General features: G+C 49.7%; 1 protein-coding gene across 1 annotated transcript in view; it reads right to left on the bottom strand.

The window, feature by feature from the left end:
- LOC145356552 (inactive rhomboid protein 2-like) overlaps positions 1–21410 on the bottom strand; it is a 113459-nt gene that overhangs the window by 14984 nt on the left and 77065 nt on the right. Inside the window, exon 17 of the mRNA XM_080209315.1 lies at positions 13940–14093. Coding sequence (XP_080065441.1) covers positions 13940–14093 — 154 coding nt within the window. The remainder of the gene's footprint in view (positions 1–13939; positions 14094–21410) is intronic.

Below are 21410 nucleotides of genomic sequence, written 5' to 3'. Positions count from 1 at the left end.
TAATTTACATTCGCTACTCTCCAATCTGTAGGAACTATTCCAGAACCCAAAGAATTTTGGAAAATAACCACCAATGGATCTACTATTTCCAGGGTCACTTCCTTCAGTTCTCTGGGATGAAGATTATCCGGACCTGGAGATTTATCCACCTTCAATCCTATCAATTTCCCCAAAACCATTTCTCTCCTAATGCTGATTTCCCTCAGCTCCTCACTAAAACATCTTTCTCTCAGCACTCCTGGTACATTATTCATGTCTTTGTGAAGACTGAAGCAAAGGACAGATTTAATTCCTCAGCCGTTTCTTTATTCCCTGTTATAAATTCTCTGTTCTGATGGTAAGGGGCCAACATTCATTTTTGTTAATCTTTCTCTCTTCAAATATCTATAGAAACTTTTAGTCAGTGTTTGTTTCCCACTAGTTTACTTTCATACTCTATTTTTCCCTTCTTATTCAATCCCTTAGTCCTCCTTTGCTGAATTTTAAACTGATCCCAATCCTCAGGCCTATTGCTTTTTCTTGCCATTTTGTATGTTTCTCCCTTGAATCTGATACTATCTCTATTTTCCCATGTAATCCATGGTTTGGCCACAATTCCCTTTCCACTCTTGCACCAAACAGGAATAAACAACTTCTGGAGTTCACCTATTTCTTCATAAGAATCATAGAGGTTTACAGCAGGGAAACAGGCCCTTCGGCCCAACTTCTCCATGCCGCTCTTTTTTTTAAAAAACCCTAAGCTAATCCCAATTGACTGCATTTAACTCATATCCCTCTATGCCCATCATACCTATACTATCTAACTATCTAAAGGCTTTTTAAAAGATAAGATTGTACCAGCCTCTACTATTACCTCTGGCAGCTTGTTCCAGACACTCACCACCCTCTGTGTGAAACAATTGCCCCTCTGGACACTTTTGTATCTCTCCCCTCTCACCTTAAACCTGTGCCCTCTTGTTTTAGACTCCCTTACCTTTGGGGAAAAGATATTGACTATCTCGCTGATCTGTGCCCCTCATTATTTTATAGACCTCTATAAGATCACCCCTCAGCCTCCTACACTCCAGGAAAACAAGTCGCAGTCTATCCAGCCTCTGGCTTGGTTGGACTGGCTTGGCCATGGAAGACAGAGGGTACCAGTGGAGGGGTCTTTTTCCGGTTGGAGGTCTGTGACCAGTGGTGTTCCGCAGGGCTCTGTACTGGGACCTCTGCTGTTTGTGATTTATATAAATGATTTGGAAGAAGGTGTAACTGGTCTGATCAGTAAGTTTGCGGATGACACAAAGATGGCTGGACTTGCGGATAGTGATGAACATTGTCAGAGATACAGCAGGATATAAATAGGCTGGAAAATTGGGCAGAGAAATGGCAGATGGAATTTAATCCAGATAAATGCGAAGTGATGCATTTCAGTAGATCTAATGTAGTGGGGAGCTATACAATAAATGGCAGAACCATCAGGAGTATAGACACACAGAGGGTCCTGGGTGTGCAGGTCCACAGATCCTTAAAGGTGGCAGCACAGGTGGAGAAGGTGGTGAAGAAGGCGTATGGCATGCTTGCTTTATAGGACGGAGCATAGAGTATAAAAGTTGGCGTCTGATGTTGCAGCTGTATAGAACGCTGGTTAGGCTACATTTGGAATACTGCATCCAGTTCTGGTCGCCACACTACCAGAAGGATGTGGAGGCTTTGGAGAGAGTGCGGAGGAGGTTTATCAGGATGTTGCCTGGTATGGAGGGTCTTAGCTATGAGGAGAGGTTGGGTAAACTGGGGTTGTTCCCCCTGGAAAGACAGAGAATGAGGGGAGACCTAATAGAGGTGTATAAAATTATGAAGGGTATTGATAGGGTGAACAGTGGGAAGCTTTTTCCCAGGTCGGAGGTGACAAACATGAGGGGTCACAGGTTCAAGGTGAGGGGGGCGAGGTTTAACACAGATATCAGAGGGACGTATTTTACACAGAGGGTGGTGGAGGCCTGGAATGTGCTGCCAAGCAGGGTGGTGGAGGCGGACACACTGGGATCACTTAAGACTTACCTGGATAGTCACATGAGCAGACTGGGAATGGAGGGATACAAATGAATGGTCTCATTGGAAGCATGATCGGTGCAGGCTTGGAGGGCAGAAGGGCCTGTTCCTGTGCTGTACTGTTCTTTGTTCTCTTCTTATAACTCAATCCATCAAGTCCTGTTAGCATCCTTGTAAGTCTTTTCTGCACTCTTTCTAGTTTAATAATATCCTCTCTAATAGGGTGACCAGAATTGCTCTCATACTCCAAGTGTGGCCTTACCAATGTCTTGTGCAACTTCAAGACGTTCCAACTGCTTCAATGTTCTGACCGATAAAACCAAGCCTGCCGCGTGCCTTCTTCACCACTCTGTCCACCTGTGACTGCATTTTCAAGGAGCTATGAACCTGTACCCCTAGATCTCTTTGTTGTGTAACTCTCCCCAGCACCCTACCTTTAACTGAGTAAGTCCTGCCCTGGTTCAATCTACCAAAATGCATCACCTCGCATTTGTCTAAATTAAACTCCATCTGCCATTCGTCAGCCCACTGGCCCAATGGATCAAGCCTCCACTGTAAGATCCCATTGTTCTTTCAATGCCTGCCATTGCCTGTCCACTGTCTTTTCTTCCAGTAATGTTTCTCAATCCACAATGGCCAATTCATGCCTCATACCATCATAGTTCATAAGAACACAAGAAATAGGAGCAGGAGTCGGCCATCTAGCCCCTCGAGCCTGCCCCGCCATTCAATAAGATCATGGCTGATCTGATAGTCGTTCAGTTCCACTTTCCCGCTCTCTCCCCATAACCCTTAATTCCCTTATTGATCAGAAATCTATCTACCTGTGACTTAAACATATTCAACGAGGTAGCCTCCACCACTTCAATGGGCAGAGAATTCCAGAGACTCACTACCCTCTAGAACGTAGAACATGACAGCACAGTACAGGCCCTTCGGCCCTTGATGTTGCGCCGACCAGTGGAACCAATCTAATGACCCTCTAACCTAAACTATTCCAATGTTATCCATATGCCTATCCACTGACCATCTGAACACTGTTAAATTTGGCGAGTCCACAACTGCTGCAGGCAGGGCATTCCACGCCCTTACTACCCTCTGAGTAAAGAACCTACCTCTGACATCCGTCCTATAATTACCACCCCTTAATTTAAAGCTATGTCCCCTTGTGTTAGCCATCACCATCTGAGGTAAAAGGCTCTCACTGTCCACCCTATCCAATCCTCTGATCATCTTGTATGCCTCAATCAGGTCACCTCGTACCCTTCTTCTCTCCAATGAAAATAACCTCAAGTCCCTCAGCCTTTCCTCATAAGACCTTCCCACCATACCAGGCAACATCCTGGTAAACCTCCTCTGCACCCTTTCCAATGCCTCCACATCTTTCCTATAATGCGGCGACCAGAACTGTACGCAATACTCCAAGTGCGGCTGCACCAGAGTTTTGTACAGTTGTAATATGATCTCACATCTCTGAAACTCAATCCCTCTACTCTTCTCTCTGAGAGAAGAAGTTCCTCCTCATCTCTTTTCTAAACTGACTCCCCCTTATTTTGAGGCTGTGTCCTCTAGTTCTTGTTTCCTTTCTAAGTGGAAAGAATCTTTCTGCCTCCACCGTATCTAGCCCCTTCATTATCTTGTAAGTGTCTATAAGATCCTCCCTCAGCCTTCTAAACTCCAATGAGTACAGGCCCAATCTATTCAATCTCTCCTCATAAGCTAATCCCCTCATAGACAAAGAACCATAGAACCACAGAACGTTACAGCTCAGAAACAGGCCTTTTGGCCCTTCTTGTCTGTGCTGAACCATTTTTTTGCCTCGTCCCACGGACCTGCACTTGGACCATATCCCTCCACACCCCCCTCATCCATGTACCTGTCCAAGTTTTTCTCAAATGTTAAAAGTGACCCCGCATTTACCACTTTATCCGGCAGCTCATTCCACACCCCCAACACACTCTGCGTGAAGAAGCCCCCCCTAATATTCCCTTTAAACTTTTCTCCTTTCACCCTTAACCCATGCCCTCTGGTTTTTCTCTCCCCTAGCCTCAGTGGAAAAAGCCTGCTTGCATTCACTCTATCTAAACCCATCAAAATCTTATACACCTCTATCAAATCTCCCCTCATTCCTCTACGCTCCAGGGAATAAAGTCCTAACCTATTCAATCTCTCTGTAACTCAGCTTCTCAAGTCCTAGTAACATCCTTGTGAACTTTCTCTGCACTCTTTCAACCTTATTTACATCCTTCCTGTAACTAGGTGACCAAAACTGTACACAATACTCTAAATTCAGCCTCACCAATGCCTTATATAACCTCACCATAACACTCCAACTTTTATACTCGATACTCCGATTTATAAAGGCCAATGTACCAAAACCACTCTTTACGACCCTATCCACCTGTGACGTCACTTTTAGGGAATTCTGTACCTGTATTCCCAGATCCCGCTGTTCAACTGCACTCTTCAGAGTCCTACCATTTACCCTGTACCTTCTACTTTGGTTTGTCCCTCCAAAGTGCAATACCTCACACTTGTCTGTGTTAAATTCCATTTGCCATTTTTCAGCCCATTTTTCTAGTTGGTCCAAATCCCTCTGCAAACTTTGAAAACCTTCCTCACTGTCCACTCCACCTCCAATCTTTGTATCATCAGTAAATTTGCTGATCCAATTTACCACATTATCATCCAGATCACTGATATAGACGACAAACAACAATGGACCCAGCACTGATCCCTGCGGCACTCCACTAGTCACAGGCCTCCACTCAGAGAAGCAATCCTCCACTACCACTCTCTGGCTTCTTCCATTGAGCCAATGTCTAATCCAATTTACAACCTCCCCATCTATACCTAGTGACTGAACCTTCCTAACTAATCTCCCATGAGGGACCTTATCAAAGGTCTTGCTGAAATCGAGGTAGACAACATCCACCACCTTCCCTTCATCCACTTTCCTGGTAACCTCCTCGAAAAACTCTAATATATTGGTCAAACATGACCTACCACACACAAAGCCATGTTGACTCTCCCTAATAAGTCCCTGTCTATCCAAATATTTGTAGATCCTATCCCTTACCACACCTTCCAATAACTTGCCAGCCACCAATGTCAAACTTACTGGCCTGTAATTTCCCGGATTTCTTTTGGAACCTTTTTTAAGCAATGGAACAAAATGAGCCACCCTCCAATCATCCGGCACCTCCCCTGTGAATATTGACATTTTAAATATATCTGCCAGGGTCCCTGCAAGTTCAACACTAGAGTCCCTCATGGTCCATGGGAATACCCTGTCCGGTCCTGGGGATTTATCTACTCTGATTTGCCTCAAAACAGCCAGCACCTCCTCCTCTTTAATCTGTAAAGGTTCCATGATCTCCCTACCTGTTTGCCCAATTTCCGTAGACTCCATGCCCGTTTCCTCAGTAAATACGGATACAAAAAACCCATTTAGAATCTCCCCCATCTCTTTTGGTTCCATACACAGTCTACCACTCTGGTCTTCAAGAGGACCAATTTTATCCCTCACTATCCTTTTGCTCCTAACATACCTATAGAAGCTCTTTGGATTTTCCTTCACTCTGTCTGCCAAAGCAACCTCATGCTTTCTTTTAGCCCTCCTGATCTCCCTCTTCAGTAGCTTGCACTTTTTATACTCCTCGTGGGAGGAATATTGCCAGAAAAGATAGTCATATGTGGAATTCAGGATGAGAAAAGCAGTGTTCCATTCTCCAAGGTGAGGTTGGAGAGTCTGGCGAAAAATGATAGTGGGAGTGGATGATGAGTACATATGGATGATATCGGAATAGTGTAGGTTAGATGGGCTTTAGATTGGTTCCACAGGTCAGCGCAACATCGAGGGCCGAAGGGCCTGTACTGCACAGTAATGTTCTATGAGCATCTGATCTGTTCCTTGCTGCTTGTACATTTCATACAACTCTCTCTTCCTCTTAACCAGCATTACAATCTCCCTCGAGAACCAAGGTTCCTTATTCCTATGTACTTTGTCTTTAATCCTGACAGGAACATACAAACTCTGCACTCTCAAAATTTCTCCTTTGAAGGCCTCCCACTTTCCATTTACATCCTTACCAGAGAACAGCCTGTGCCAATCCACACTTCCCAGATCCCTTCTCATTTCATCAAATTTGGCCTTTTTCCAGTTCAAACTTCAACCCGAGGACCAGATCTATCCTTATCCATGATCAGGTTGAAACTAATGGCGTTATGATCACTGGATCCAAAGTGTTCCCTCACACTCACATCCATCACCTGCCCTAACTCATTTCCCAATAGGGGATCCAATATCGCATCCTCTCTAGTTGGTACCTCTATATACTGATGTAGAAAATTCTCCTGAACACATTTTACAAACTCTACCCCGTCTAACCCTTTAACAGTATGAGAGTGCCAATCTATATGTGGAAAATTAAAATCCCCTACTATCACAACTTTCTGATTCCAGCAGTTATCAGCTACCTCTCTGCTGATTTGCTCCTCCAATTCTCGCTGACTATTGGGTGGTCTACAATACAACCCCATTAATGTGGTCATACCTTTCCTGTTTCTCAGCTCCACTCACAGGGCCTCTGTAGACAAGCTCCCTAATCATCAGCCTAGTGAACATTCTCTGCACTCCCTCCAAGGCCAATATATCCTTTTGTAAATAAGGGGACCAAAATTGTACACAGTATTCTAGTTGCAGCCTCACCAGTGTCCTGGTTCCCTTTATCAAGATTCAGAACCCTGGTCTCAGAATCAATTACACTAGTATTCAGGTTGTGAATGTAGCCCAATCCATCACGCGAACCAGCCTCCCATCCATTCACTCTGTTTACACTCCCCGCTGCCTCGGGAAAAGCAGCCGGTATAATTAAGTATCCCCCACGCACCCCGGACATTCTCTCTTCCACCTTCTTCAGTTGGGAAAAAGATGCAGAAGTCTGAGGTCATGTACCAACCGACTCAAGAACAGCTTCTTCCCTGCTGCTGTCAGACTTTTGGATGGACCTACCTCACATTAAGTTGATCTTTCTCTACACTCTAGCTATGACTGTAACACTACATTCTGCACCCTCTCCTTTCCTTCTCTATGAATCTCTGGAATTCTCTGCCCGTTGAAGTGGTGGAGGCTGCCTCGCTAAATATTTTTAAGACGCGGGTTGATGAGTTTTTGATAAGAGAGGGGATTAAGGGTTATGGGGAGAGGGCGGGAATGTGGAACTGATCCACTTCAGATCAGCCATGATCTTATTGAATGGCGGGGCAGGCTCGAAGGGCTAGATGGCCTACTCCTGCTCCTATTCTTATGTTCTTATGTTCTTATGAACAGTATGCTTTGTCTGTATAGCGTGCAAGAAACAATACCTTTCACTGTATGTTAATACATGTGACAATAATAAATCAAGTTGAATCAAATCAAATCCATCTTGACAAAGAATTCTACCATATTATGGTCACTCGTCCCCAAGTGTTCTCTCACAACCAGATTGCCAACTAATCCATTCTCATTGCACAACACCCAGTTCAAGATGGCTTGCTGACCCTGCTAACCCCCACCATGACCCTTCACCCTGCTAACCCCCACCATGACCCTTCACCCTGCTAACCCCTACCGTGACCCTTCACCCTGCTTATCCCCACAGTGACCCTTCACCCTGCTTACCCCCACAGTGACCCTTCACCCTACTTACCCCCACAGTGACCCTTCACCCTGCTTACCCCCACAGTGACCCTTCACCCTGCTAACCCCCACAGTGACCCTTCCCCCTGCTTACCCCCACAGTGACCCTTCACCCTGCTTACCCCCACAGTGACCCTTCACCCTGCTTACCCCCACAGTGACCCTTCACCCTGCTAACCCCCACAGTGACCCTTCACCCTGCTTACCCCCACAGTGACCCTTCACCCTGCTTACCCCCACAGTGACCCTTCACCCTGCTTACCCCCACAGTGACCCTTCACCCTGCTTACCCCCACAGTGACCCTTCACCCTGCTAACCCCCACAGTGACCCTTCACCCTGTATGAGGAAATCTTTTAAGGAGCAGTTGATGGGGCTGCAGGACAGACATGTGCCTGTAAAAAGGAAGGATAGGAAAGGTAGGATTCAAGAGCCGTGGATAACCAGGGAAATTGTGGGTCTGATCAAAAAGGAAAAAGAGGCGTACGTAAGGTCCAGGCAACTGAAAACAGATGGAGCACTGGAAGAATACAGAGAGAGTAGAAAAGAACTCAAACAGGGAGTTAGAAGGGCAAAAAGAGGTTACAAAATGTCCTTGGCAGACAGGATTAAGGAGAATCCCAAGGCATTTTATACATACATCAGGAACAAGAGGGTGTCAGAGAAAGAGTCGGACCTCTCAAGAACAGAGGAGGGGAATTATGCTCAGAACCCAAGGAAGTAGGTGAGATCCTAAATGAATATTTGCATCAGTATTCACAAAGGAGAGGGACACGTTGACTGGTAGCATCTCAGAGAGATGTGTAGACCCATTAGAACAAATCACAATTACAAGGGAGGAAGTATTAGGTGTTTTAGGAAGCATTAAGGTGGACAAATCCTCAAGGCCAGATGGATCTGTCCTAGATTACTGAGGGAGACAAGAGATGAAATTGCTGGGTCTCTAACAGAAATCTTTGTTTCCTCATTGAACACAGGTGAAGTCCCAGAGGATTGGAGGATAGCGAATGTGGTCTCGTTAGTTAAGAAGGGTAGCAGGGATAATCCGGGTAATTATAGGCCGGTGAGCTTGACGTCGGTGGTAGGGAAATTGTTAGAGAAGATTCTTAGAGATAGGATATATACACATTTAGAACAGAATAATCTCATTAGCGATAGACAGCATGGTTTTGTACGAGGGAGGTCATGCCTCACAAATTTGGTGGAGTTTTTTGAGGTGGTGACAAAAACGATTGACACAGGAAGGGCTGTGAATGTCGTCTATATGGATTTTAGTAAAGCGTTTGACAAAGTCCCTCATGGCAGGTTAGTGCAAAAGGTTAAATCACATGGGATCAAGGGTGAGATAGCGAGATGGGTGGAGAACTGGCTTGGCCACAGAAGATAGAGGGTAGCAGTGGAGGGGCCTTTTTCCGGTTGGAGGTCTGTGACCAGTGGTGTTCCGCAGGGCTCTGTACTGGGACCTCTGCTGTTTGTGATTTATATAAATGATTTGGAAGAAGGTGTAACTGGTGTGATCAGTAAGTTTGCGGATGACACAAAGATGGCTGGACTTGCGGATAGTGATGAACATTGTCAGAGATACAGCAGGATATAAATAGGCTGGAAAATTGGGCAGAGAAATGGCAGATGGAATTTAATCCAGATAAATGCGAAGTGATGCATTTTGGTAGATCTAATATAGGGGGGAGCTATACAATAAATGGTAGAACCATCAGGAGTATAGACACACAGAGGGTCCTGGGTGTGCAGGTCCACAGATCCTTAAAGGTGGCAGCACAGGTGGAGAAGGTGGTGAAGAAGGCGTATGGCATGCTTGCTTTATAGGACGGAGCATAGAGTATAAAAGCTGGAGTCTGATGTTGCAGCTGTATAGAACGCTGGTTAGGCTACATTTGGAATACTGCGTCCAGTTCTGGTCGCCACACTACCAGAAGGACGTGGAGGCTTTGGAGAGAGTGCAGAGGAGGTTTATCAGGATGTTGCCTGGTATGGAGGGTCTTAGCTATGAGGAGAGGTTGGGTAAACTGGGGTTGTTCCCCCTGGAAAGACAGAGGTTGAGGGGCGACCTCATAGAAGTTTATAAAATTGTGAAGGGCAGAGATAGGGTGAACAGCGGGAAACTTTTTCCCAAGCCGGAAATGACAAACACAAGGGGTCACAAGTTCAAGGTAAGAGGGGGCAAGGTTCAATACAGATACGCGGGGATGTATTTTACACAGAAGGCGGTGGGAGCCTGGAATGCACGACCAAGCAAGGTGGTTGAGGCGGACACACCGGGATTGTTTAAGACTTATCTAGATAGCCACATGAACAGACTGGGAATAGAGGGATACAAATGGATGGTCTAGTTAGGAATACATGAATGGTGCAGGCTTGGAGGGCCGAAGGGCCTGCTCCTGTGCTGTGTTGTTCTTTGTTCTAATCCCCAATGACCCTTCATCCTACTAATCCCCACAGTGACCCTTCACCCTGCTTACCCCCACAGTGACCCTTACCCCTGCTTACCCCCACAGTGACCCTTCACCCTGCTTACCCCCACAGTGACCCTTCACCCTGCTAACCCCACGGTGACCCTTCACCCTGCTAACCCCACAGTGACCTTTCACCATGCTCACACTGTGCCAGGATACACAGCGTACTGAGACAGATTACCAACACCACTGACCAGCACAGCTGCAACTGAAAAGATTCTGTCAAATGTTTGATCAGTTACAGGAGGTTTGTGGTGTTGAAGTGAGATGTTTATAGGTGAATGCCGATCAGTCTCTCTGTTTTGGACAGCTTATGGGTTTGTGAGGAAGCAGCAGAGTGTTATCCTGTGGTATTTTTGTGGAGATGAGTCATTGGCTGGTTTAGTAATTCGAATGATCATCTCAGGAAGTGCATTCCATTTTTCAATTGGCCAGCCTGGAAGTATCAATATTCGATATTGCAGCAGCTCCTGGGTATCACCCACATTGGACAGTGTTACAGTAGAATGTACAATGCCATCAACTTTACCAACTCACAGCAAGGGACGTGGTCACTGTTCAGTGTATGTTTGATCGAGGTCATACTTCTCACAGAAGTTGCTGGTGAAGGGGATACAGGTCAAGTACTCACACCAGTGACAGTTAGTAGGATATACATAAAACCAGATGGCCAGAGACGCAGTAAGTCCCATAAAGAGCAGGAGGGAGATAATGATCATTATTATCTTTCTGCATTTATCGCCTTGACCAAAGGTTATGTACGGTAAAAACGCAAAAGAAAGCAAGAAACCAGCCAGGAATCCAAAGATATGTGCGATATTGTCAATCCATGGCAACAAGCCAAAGACAAAGAGAAAAAGAACAATTGTGATTAACTTCATCAAGGCTTTCCGCGGTTTCTCCAGAATTGGCCAACTTTGAAACAATTCGACAAAGAGACAGGCTAGAATACCAAACTGGGCACCTGCTGGGCCAACCTAGGGTGGGAGAAAGATACAAGTATTGTTACTGAGCATTCCTCAAAGGCTGGCCTCTTATCCAAACCCTGTTTTAATCACTCCAGATTAATAGCCATTCCTTGAATCCTAACCTCCAGAATTCCTCCCTCAGCTATTTCCAGCTCTTTCTCTTCTACTTTGCTTCACCACTTGGTCACCAATAAGATCTCCTTGGCTGAGTGAGATTTTGTCAGATTACACTGCATGGGATGTTTCACTGTCAAAGATGCCATAAAAATGCAGGTTATTGTTGCCATGATGATGGGACATTTTTGAATGTCACTTTGCTGTAATTTACCCCTGGTCAGAAACAATTGAGAGTTCCTTCTCCAATCCTGGAGAGATATTTCCATTTGTCCCACGGTGATGGGGCTAGCTTCATATCTCACTAGGATTGTCTATTCACAATCCTATTCTGGTACTTTCTGAAATGTAAATTCTCTCAAACACAACAATAGCTTCATTCCCCTTTGGCTAAATTCCAGTTACCTTTTTACAATGATTAGCCCTTTAAATAGACATAGCCATGGAGCAAAGGATGGGATTTTTCTGATGGAAAAGTTAACAATGCCAGCTTGTCAGCAGGAGTTGTGAACAACAGCCTTAGTCACAACGCTGGAACTCTGAGCAGGCCAGTCTCAAAAACGGAATCCAAAATCCCAGAATAAGGAACCAAAGAAGTGTGAGGAGGAGGGAGAGGCTTGGAGTGGGATTGGAGGGGGGGCTCAAGTGGGATTGGAGGGGTTTTTGAGTGGGATTGGAGGGGAGTTGAATGGGATCAGGAGGATTCAGTGGGGTGGAAGGAGTTTGAGTGGGATTGGAGGGGTTTGAGTGGGATTGGAGGGGATGGATTTTGAATGTGTTGAGTGAAATTGGTGCGGGTTTTGAATTCCTCTGAAGCCTGGCAGAGAATCAGATTTTAGAGTTGAGGTTTTAGGAGGGTGGGCTGCGAGGGGGCGGGCTGTGGTGGTGGTGGTGGGGGGGGGGGGTGGGGGGTAGGAAGGCTGCAGGGGGGGAGCAGGCTGCGGGGGGGTGCAGGCTGCGAGGAGGGGGTGCGGGCTGCGGGGAGGGGGGGCGGGCTGTGAGGGGGGGCGGGCTGCGGGGAGGGGGGGGGCGGGCTGTGAGGGGGGGCGGGCTGCGGGCTGTGGAGGGGGGGGCGGGCTGCGGGGAGGGGGGCGGGCTGTGAGGGGGGCGGGCTGCGAGGAGGGGGGGGCGGTCTGCGAGGAGGGGGGGCGGGCTGCGGGGGGGATGGGCTGCGGAGGGGGGGGGCGGGCTGTAGGGGGGTGGGCTGCGAGGGGGGGGGTGGGCTGCGGGGGGTGGGGGGGCGCGGGGGAATGTTTGCGAATTGTAAAGTTGTTCCTCTGATGCAAACCCAAGTAAACAATCCACTGGCCAATCAGAACACCTCTCTAAATTTCCTCCCTTATTTATTCCCCCAGAGTTTGGGGTGGGGGGGTGAAGGTGGGGGGTTGGGGGGTGGTTGGTTGGTGTTGGGGGGGTTGGTTGGTTGGGGTGGTTGGTGTGGGGGGGTGGTTGGTGTTGGGGGGGTGGTTGGTGTGGGGGGGGGCGTTGGTGGGGGGGGTGGTTGGTGTTGGGGGGGTGGGTTGGTGTTGGGGGGGTGGTTGGTGTGGGGGGGGTTGGTGGGGGGGGGTTGGTGGGGGGGGTGGTTGGTGTTGGGGGGGTGGTTGGTGTTGGGGGGGGGGGTTGGTTGGGGGGTTGGTGGGGGGGGGTTGGTGGGGGGGTGGTTGGTGTGGGGGGGGTTTGTGGGGGGGTGGTTGGTGTGGGGGGGGGTTGGTGGGGGGGGGCGGTTGGTGTGGGGGGGTTGTTGGTTGGGGGGGTTGGTGGGGGGGTGGTTGGTGGGGGGGGTGGTTGGTGTGGGGGGGTGGTTGGTGTGGGGGGGGGGTTGGTGGGGGGGGTGGTTGGTGTTGGGGGGGTGGTTGGTGTGGGGGGGGTTGTTGGTTTGGGGGGTTGGTGGGGGGGGGTTGTTGGTGGGGGGGGGTGGTTGGTTGTGGGGGGGGGGTGGTTGGTGTCAGGGGGGTGGTTGGTGTGGGGGGGGTGGTTGGTGTGGGGGGGTGGTTGGTGTGGGGGGGTGGTTGGTGTGGGGGGGGTGGTTGGTGTCAGGGGGGTGGTTGGTGGGGGGGGTGGTTGGTGTGGGGGGGGTGGTTGGTGTCAGGGGGGTGGTTGGTGGGGGGGGTGGTTGGTGTGGGGGGGGGTTGTTGGTGGGGGGGGGGTTGTTGGTGGGGGGGTGGTTGGTGGGGGGGGGGTGGATGCTGAAAACATCAGCAATTTTACCCCTTTGTTTCTGTTCCTAACACCTATAGGTCCTCCTCATCCTCCAGCCCTCAATCCAAACTGCCGGAACATCCCTTCCCTTTGTATCTTTCTGGAATGTGGAAATCTATCGTTTCCAGAAATTCCCCAAAATCTGAATGTGGGAGAATCTGAGGCTGTTCTCAAAAACTCTTCTGTACAGTTAGGGGAAGAAGTTGACTCGGTTCCCAACTCCTCCCCCCTCCCATTCTTCCCAAAGTCATTCCCCTTCTCCAGGTGTGTACCCAGGTGTGTACCAGCTGTGTATGCACGTGTGTGCCCAGGTGTGTGTGCACGTGTGTGCCCAGGTGTGCGCCCAGGTGTGTGTGCCCAGGTGTGTGCCCAGGTGTGCGCCCAGGTGTGTGTGCCCAGGTGTGTGCCCGGGTGTGTGTGCCCAGGTGTGTGCCCGGGTGTGTGTGCCCAGGTGTGCGCCCAGGTGTGTACCTCTGCTCTGTATGGCAGGAATATCGCACTTGCCAAGTTGCCAACGATTCCACTCAGGACGTAGATGATTGAAATGCGGAGCCAACCTGCCAACTTCTCCAGGTCGCGTAGGACGGTCATCTGGAAGATCACAGTGAGGAGGCAGTGGATAATCCTGCAGAGAGAGAGAAAGAGTGGGGGCGAGAGACAGAAAGAGGATGGAGAGAGAAATCTATCAGTAAAATATGGCCTCATTCACCCCTTTCACCAGGGGAGCTTTAATATCTCAACCAAATATGGCAGTGGGGGTCGGGGGGTAGTGCAGGTTGGGGCAGTTGAGGGAGCAGTGTGGGGCAGTAGGGGGTGGGTAGTGGGGGTGGGTAATGGGGGTTGGGGCAGTAGGGGGAACAGAGAGGTCAGCGGGGGGGGCAGTGTGGGAGCAGTCTGGGGGGAGCAGTGTGGGGGGCAGTGTGGGGGGGCAGTGTGAGGCATATATGGGGGGGCAGTGTGGGGGGGCAGTGTGGGGGGGCAGTGTGGGGGGGGCAGTGTGGGGCAGTGTGGGGGGGGCAGTGTGGGGGGGGCAGTGTGGGGGGGCAGTGTGGGGGGGGCAGTGTGGGGGGGCAGTGTGGGGGGGCAGTATGGGGGATATATGGGGGGGCAGTGTGGGGGGGCAGTGTGGGGGGGGCAGTGTGGGTGGCAGTGTGGGGGGGGCAGTGTGGGGGGGCAGTGTGGGGGGGCAGTGTGGGGGGGGCAGTGTGGGGGGGCAGTGTGGGGGGGGCAGTGCGGGGGGGGCAGTGCGGGGGGGGCAGTGTGGGGGGGCAGTGTGGGGGGGGCAGTGTGGGGGGGGGCAGTGTGGGGGGTGCAGTGTGGGGGGGGCAGTGTGGGGGGGCAGTGTGGGGGGGGAGTGTGGGGGGGCAGTGTTGGGGGGGGCAGTGTGGGGGGGGAGTGTGGGGGGGGCAGTGTTGGGGGGGCAGTGTGTGGGGGGCAGTGTGGGTGGCAGTGTGGGGGAGGGCAGTGTGGGGGGGGAGTGTGGGGGAGGGCAGTGTGGGTGGCAGTGTTGGGGGAGGGCAGTGTGGGGGGCAGTGTGGGTGGCAGTGTGGGGGAGGGCAGTGTGGGTGGCAGTGTGGGGGGGGCAGTGTGGGGGAGGGCAGTGTTGGGGGGGCAGTGTGGGGGGGCAGTGTGGGGGAGGGCAGTGTTGGGGGGCAGTGTGGGTGGCAGTGTGGGGGGGGCAGTGTGGGGGGGCAGTGTGGGTGGCAGTGTGGGGGGGGCAGTGTGGGGGGGCAGTGTGGGGGGGGCAGTGTGGGGTGGCAGTGTGGGTGGCAGTGTGGGGGGGGCAGTGTGGGGGGGGCAGTGTGGGGGGCAGTGTGGGGGGGGCAGTGTGGGGGGGGCAGTGTGTGGGGGGCAGTGTGGGGGGGCCAGTGTGTGGGGGGCAGTGTGGGGGGCAGTGTGGAGGGGGCAGTGTGGGGGGGGCAGTGTGTGGGGGGCAGTGTGGGGGGCAGTGTGGGGGGCAGTGTGGGGGGCCAGTGTGGGGGGGCAGTGTGTGGGGGGCAGTGTGGGGGGCAGTGTGGGGGGGGCAGTGTGGGGGGGGCAGTGTGGGGGGCAGTGGGTGCGGGTGGAGCTGAGGTAAAATCTAGCAGCTTTGCTGTGTTACGCGAGTGTTTTAAGCTCTTGAAATTTTCTTTAAAAACAATTTGAAATCTTGGAAAACCTTTGCTTTTATAAACATGTCTCCAGTTTAATTTAATCCAAATGAACAAGAAAATGTAATCATTTCCAGAAGTACTTTAAATAATATGAGCTGTACAGGGATTGGCTTGTGCTTTATTGAATTATTGATTCTGTTGATGGACTCTCTCAATTTTTAATTGTGTTTACACTGTCTGCGTGGCTCGGGTCACTGTCTGCGTGGCTCGGGTCACTGTCTGCGTGGCTCGGGTCACTGTCTGCGTGGCTCGGGTCACTGTCTGCGTGGCTTCTACATGTTCTCCCTGTGTCTGTGTGCGTTTCCTGTGGGTCCCTCCCACAGTCCAAAAACGTGTGGGTTAGGTTGAATGGCCGTGCTAAATTGACTCTAATGTCAGGGGGATTGGCCAGGGTAAATATGTGAAGTTACGAGGATAGGGCCTGGGTGGGATTGTGATTGGTACAAACTCAATGGGCTGAATGGCCTCTCTCTGCACTATAGGGAATCAATGATTCTGTTCTACTGCAATGATTGTCTGGTTAAATATATTACTGGATTGCAACTGGTTAATCAAGTTTACTTTTCACTATATTTTGAGGCCTCCCTTGCAGTTTCTGCTGTTAATCACGTCCAATCCAGATCGCACACCTATGATTTTAACAGGAGTTGAATGAGAGGAGGATACTCAGCGCGATGTTGGTTTCCTCGTGCATCAGTCGCTGAAAATAAGCGCGCAGACACAGCAGGTGGTAAAGAAGGGAAATGGCGAGAGGATTTGAGTATAGTAACAGTGGTGTTTTATTGCAATTGTATAGGGCAGTGGTGAGGCCACACCTGGAATATTGTGTGCATAGCCAATCCATCTAACCTCAGAGCTTTCCAGAATGGAAACAGGCCCTTTGGCCCAACTTGTTCAGTTTTTACCACTAAGCTAGTCACAATTGCCCACATTTGGCCCATATCCCTCTATACCCATCTTCCCCATGTAACTGTCTAAATGCTTTTTAAAAGACAAAATTGTACCCGCCTCTACTATTACCTCTGGCAGCTTGTTCCAGACACTCACCACCCTCTGTGTCAAAAAATTGCCCCTCTGGACCCTTTTGTATCTCTCATCTCTCATTTTAAACTTATGCCCTTTGGGAAAAGATGTTAACTATCTAGCTGATCTATACCTCTCATTATTTCATCACCCCTCAGCCTTTTACGCTCCAGAGAAAAAAGTCCCAGTCTATCCAGCCTCTCCTTATAACTCAGCTCATCAAGTGCTGGGCTAACATCATAGAACCCTATAGTGCAGAAAGAGGCCCTTCGGCCCATCGAGTCTGCACCAAACACAATCCCACCCAGGCCCTATCCCCATATCCCTACATATTATACCCACTAATCCCTCTAACCTACACATCCCAGGACACTTAGGGACAATTTCTTAGCATGGCCAATCAACCTAACCCGCACATCTTTGGACTTTGGGAGGAAACTGGAGCACTAGGAGGAAACCCATGCAGACACGAGGAGAATGTGCAAACTCCACACAGACAGTGACCCGAGCTGGGAATCAAACCCAGGACCCTGGAGCTGTGAAGCAGCAGTGCTAACCACTGTGCTACCGTGCTGCCCATCCTAGTAAATCTTTCCTGCACTCTTTCTAGTTTAATAATATCCCTTCTATAATAGGGTGACCAGAACAGCACACAGTATTCCAAGTGTGGCCTTACAAGACGTCCCAACTCCTGTATTCAATGTTCTGACCAATGAAACCAAGCATGCCGAATGTCTTCTTCACCACTCTGTTCACCTCTGACTCCACTTTCAAGGAGCTATGAACATGTACCCCTAGATCTCTTTGTTCTGTAACTCCCTAACACCCTACCATTAACTGAGCAAGTTCACGGTTTCCAGTTTGTGGATGGCCCGAATAGAGAGGGGGCAAAACTTGATCTCCTCTTAGGAAATAAGGAAGGGCAGGTGACAGAAGTGTTAGTGAGGGATCACTTTGGGACCAGTGACCATAATTCAATTAGTTTTAAGATAGCTATGGAGAATGATAGGTCTGGCCCAAAAGTTAAAATTCTAAATTGGGGCAAGGCCAATTTTGATGGTATCAAGCAGGAACTTTCAAAAGTTAATTGGGGGAGTCTGTGGGAAGGCAAAGGGGTATCTGGTAAGTGGCAGGCTTTCAAAAGTGTGTTAACAGGGTTCGAGGTAAACACATTCCTCTTAGAGTGAAGGGCAAGGCTGGCAGAAGTAGGGAACCCTGGATGACTCGGGATATTGAGGCCCTGGTCAAGAAGAGGAAAGAGGCACAGGACCTGCAAAGGCAGCTGGGATCAAGGGACTCCCTTGCAGAGTATAGGGGATGTAGGAGTAGAGTCGAGAGAAATCAGGAGGGCAAAAAGGGGACACGAGATTGTTTTGGCAGATAAGGCAAAGGAGAATCCAAAAAGCTTCTACAAATACACAAAAGGCAAAAGAGTAACAAGGGAGAGAGTAGGGCCTCTTAAGGATCAACAAAGTCATCTATATGTGCAGATCCACAAGAGAGGGGTAAGATCCTAAATGAATATTTCTCATCAGTATTTAGTGTTGAGAAAAGCATGGATGTTAGAGAACTTGGGGAAATAAATAGTGATGTCTTGAGGAGTGTACATATTACAGAGGAGGTGGTGCTGGAAGTCTTAAAGTGCATCAAGGTAGATAAATCTCCGGGACCTGACAAAGTGTATTTCAGGACATTGTGGGTGGCTAGGGAGGAAATTGTGGATTCTCAAGTCGAGATACTTGAATCATTGATGGTCACGGGTGAGGTGCCTGATGATTGGAGAGTGGTAAATGTGCCTTTGTTTAAAAAGGGCTGTAGGGAAAAGCCTGGGAACCACAGGCCAGTGAGCTTCACATCTGTGGTGGGTAAATTATTGGAAGGTATTTTGAGATTCAGGATCTACAGGCATTTAGAGACACAAAGACTGATTAGGGACGGTCAGCATGGCTTTGTGAGTGGAAAATCCCTAGCCTCCCACAATGTCCTGAAATACACTTTGTCAGGTCCCGGGGATTTATCTACCTTGATGCGCTTTAAGACTTCCAGCACCACCTCCTCTGTAATATGTACACTCCTCAAAATTTGAAAACATATTCTCACAATACCAGGTTAAAGTCCAACAGGTGTATTTGGTAGCATGAGCTTTTGGAACTCTGCTCCTTCATCAGGTGAACTCAAGATTTTGCCTGTCACTCTCTCTCCCTCTCCCCCAGCTCCGTCTCTCTCCCTCTCCCCCAGCTCCGTCTCCCTCCCTCTCCCCCAGCTCCGTCTCTCTCCCCCTCCCCCAGCTCCGTCTCCCTCCCTCTCCCCCAGCTCCGTCTCCCTCCCTCTCCCCCAGCTCCGTCTCTCTCCCTCTCCCCCAGCTCCGTCTCCCTCCCTCTCCCCCAGCTCCGTCTCCCTCCCTCTCCCCCAGCTCCGTCTCCCTCCCTCTCCCCCAGCTCCGTCTCCCTCCCTCTCCCCCAGCTCCGTCTCCCTCCCCCTCCCCCAGCTCCGTCTCCCTCCCTCTCCCCCAGCTCCGTCTCTCTCCCCCTCCCCCAGCTCCGTCTCCATCCCTCTCCCCCAGCTCCGTCTCTCTCCCTCTCCCCCAGCTCCGTCTCCCTCCCTCTCCCCCAGCTCCGTCTCCCTCCCCCTCCCCCAGCTCCGTCTCTCTCCCTCTCCCCCAGCTCCGTCTCTCTATTTTATCGTTTGCCGTTGTTGCTGTGGTTATCAGTCTGGTCTATGTTTTTGCAGCCAGAGTATTCACAAGACTGGGTCCAGTTCAGTTTCTGGTCAATGAAAGCCCCCAGGATATTGGTGTGGGGGGCTCAGTGACGGTAATACCATTGCATGTCATGGGGAGTTGGCTATTGCCTGGTGCTTGTGTGCTGTGAGTGTTATTTGCCAGTTATCCTGCCAATTTATATCCTTATTCTTCCCTGAAAAATGTGACCTTGCATTTATCTATATCAAAGTTAATCTGACATTCCCCCCCCACCGATGCTGCAAGTTTATAGACATATTCTGTATTCTGTTGCAGTCCTCCTGTTTAATATTAACTATTATTCTCTAGTGAAGAAACACAAGGTTAACAATTAGCTGTTACCCAAAGCAATCTGAACCTTTCACTGAGCATTACATAGTTTTGCACAAATAACAATTGGCTTTTAACTGCACGTGTGAATATTTCACCTCACCCAGCGTGAAGGAATAGAGAGAGCCACAGCCTGTAGATTTGATCTGGAACATTGGGATTCAGGAATGGCAGTAACCCACACACTTCGCCGAGACAGTGAACCTGAGGAACAGAGATGTCAGCAATCAGTGATCAGGTCAGAACGTGACCTTCAATTCAAGGTTGTGCGAGCAGAGAAATCAACTCCTACACAGTAACCGGCACAGTAGCACAGTGGTTAGCACGGCTGCTTCACAGCTCCGGGGACCTGGGCTCGATTCCCAGCTCGGGTCACAGTCTGTGTGGAGTTTGCACATTCTTCTTGTGTCTGTCTGGGTTTCCTCCAGGTGCTCCGGTTTCCTCCCACAGCCCAAAGATGTGCAGGTTAGGTTGATTGGCCATGGTTAAATTGCCCCTCAGTGTCCTGAGATATGTAGGTTAGAGGGATTAGTGGGTAAAACATGTAGAGATATGGGTGTAGGGCCTGGGTGGGATTGTGCAGACTCGATGGGCCGAAGGGCCTCTCTCTGTACTGTAGGGATTCTATGATATGAACCGGGGCCAGACAACCCATCATAATGTGTATCCCAAGAATGGACAAATGGAATCTACTGTTTAAGATCATTTAGCTCCTTGTCCATTTCACTGATATCCAGTCGATCTCAGGATTTAATGGGATTGAGGGTTATAGATAGGCCTGGTAGGTAGAACATAAGAACATAAGAAATAGGAGCAGGAGTAGGCCATCTAGCCCTTCGAGCCTGCCCTGCCATTCAATAAGATCATGGCTGATCTGAAGTGGATCAGTTCCACTTTCCCACTTTCTCCCCATAACCCTTAATTCCCCTGTCTATCAAAAACCTATCTACCCGTGACTTAAATATATTTAGCAAGGTAGCCTCCACCACTTCAACGGGCAGAGAATTCCAGAGATTCACCACCCTTTGAGTGAAGAAGTTCCTCCTCAACTCTGATCTAAACTGCTCCCCCCTTATCTTGAGGCTGTGCCCTCTAGTCCTGCTATCCTTTCTAAGCGGGAAGAATCTCTCTACCTCTACCCTATCCATCCCTTTCATTATCTTATACGTCTCTATAAGATCCCCCCTCATCCTTCTAAACTCCAACGAGTACAGACCTTGTCTATTTAGTCCCTCTTCATAGTCCAACCCCCTCATCTCCGGTATCAGCCTAGTGAACCTCCTCTGCACTCCTTCCAAGGCCAAAATATCCTTGCGCAAGTGCGGCGACCAAAACTGCACACAGTACTCCAGCTGCGGCCTCACCAGTGCCCTGTACAGTTGCAGCAAGACCTCCCTGCTTTTATATTCAATCCCCCTCGCTATAAAGGCCAACATTCCATTCACCTTCTTGATCACCTGCTGCACCTGCAGACTGGGTTTTTGCGACTCATGCACAAGGACCCCCAGGTCCCTCTGCACCGTAGCATGCTGCAGCTTTTCACCTTTTAAACAGTAATCCCTCCTACTATTATTTCTGCCAAAGTGGATAACCTCACACTTGCTAACATTATACTCCATCTGCCGGGTCCTCGCCCACTCACTCAGCCTATCCAGATCCCTCTGCAGACTTTCCACACCCTCCACGCAATTTGCTT

Source organism: Carcharhinus amblyrhynchos, chromosome 21, assembly GCF_965287045.1.
Source record: "Carcharhinus amblyrhynchos chromosome 21, sCarAmb.v2.hapA, whole genome shotgun sequence".
In the NCBI taxonomy this organism is placed as follows: Eukaryota; Metazoa; Chordata; class Chondrichthyes; order Carcharhiniformes; family Carcharhinidae; genus Carcharhinus; species Carcharhinus amblyrhynchos.
Note: the sequence above shows the minus strand (reverse complement) of the source record. Positions and strands in the feature narration are given on the sequence as shown.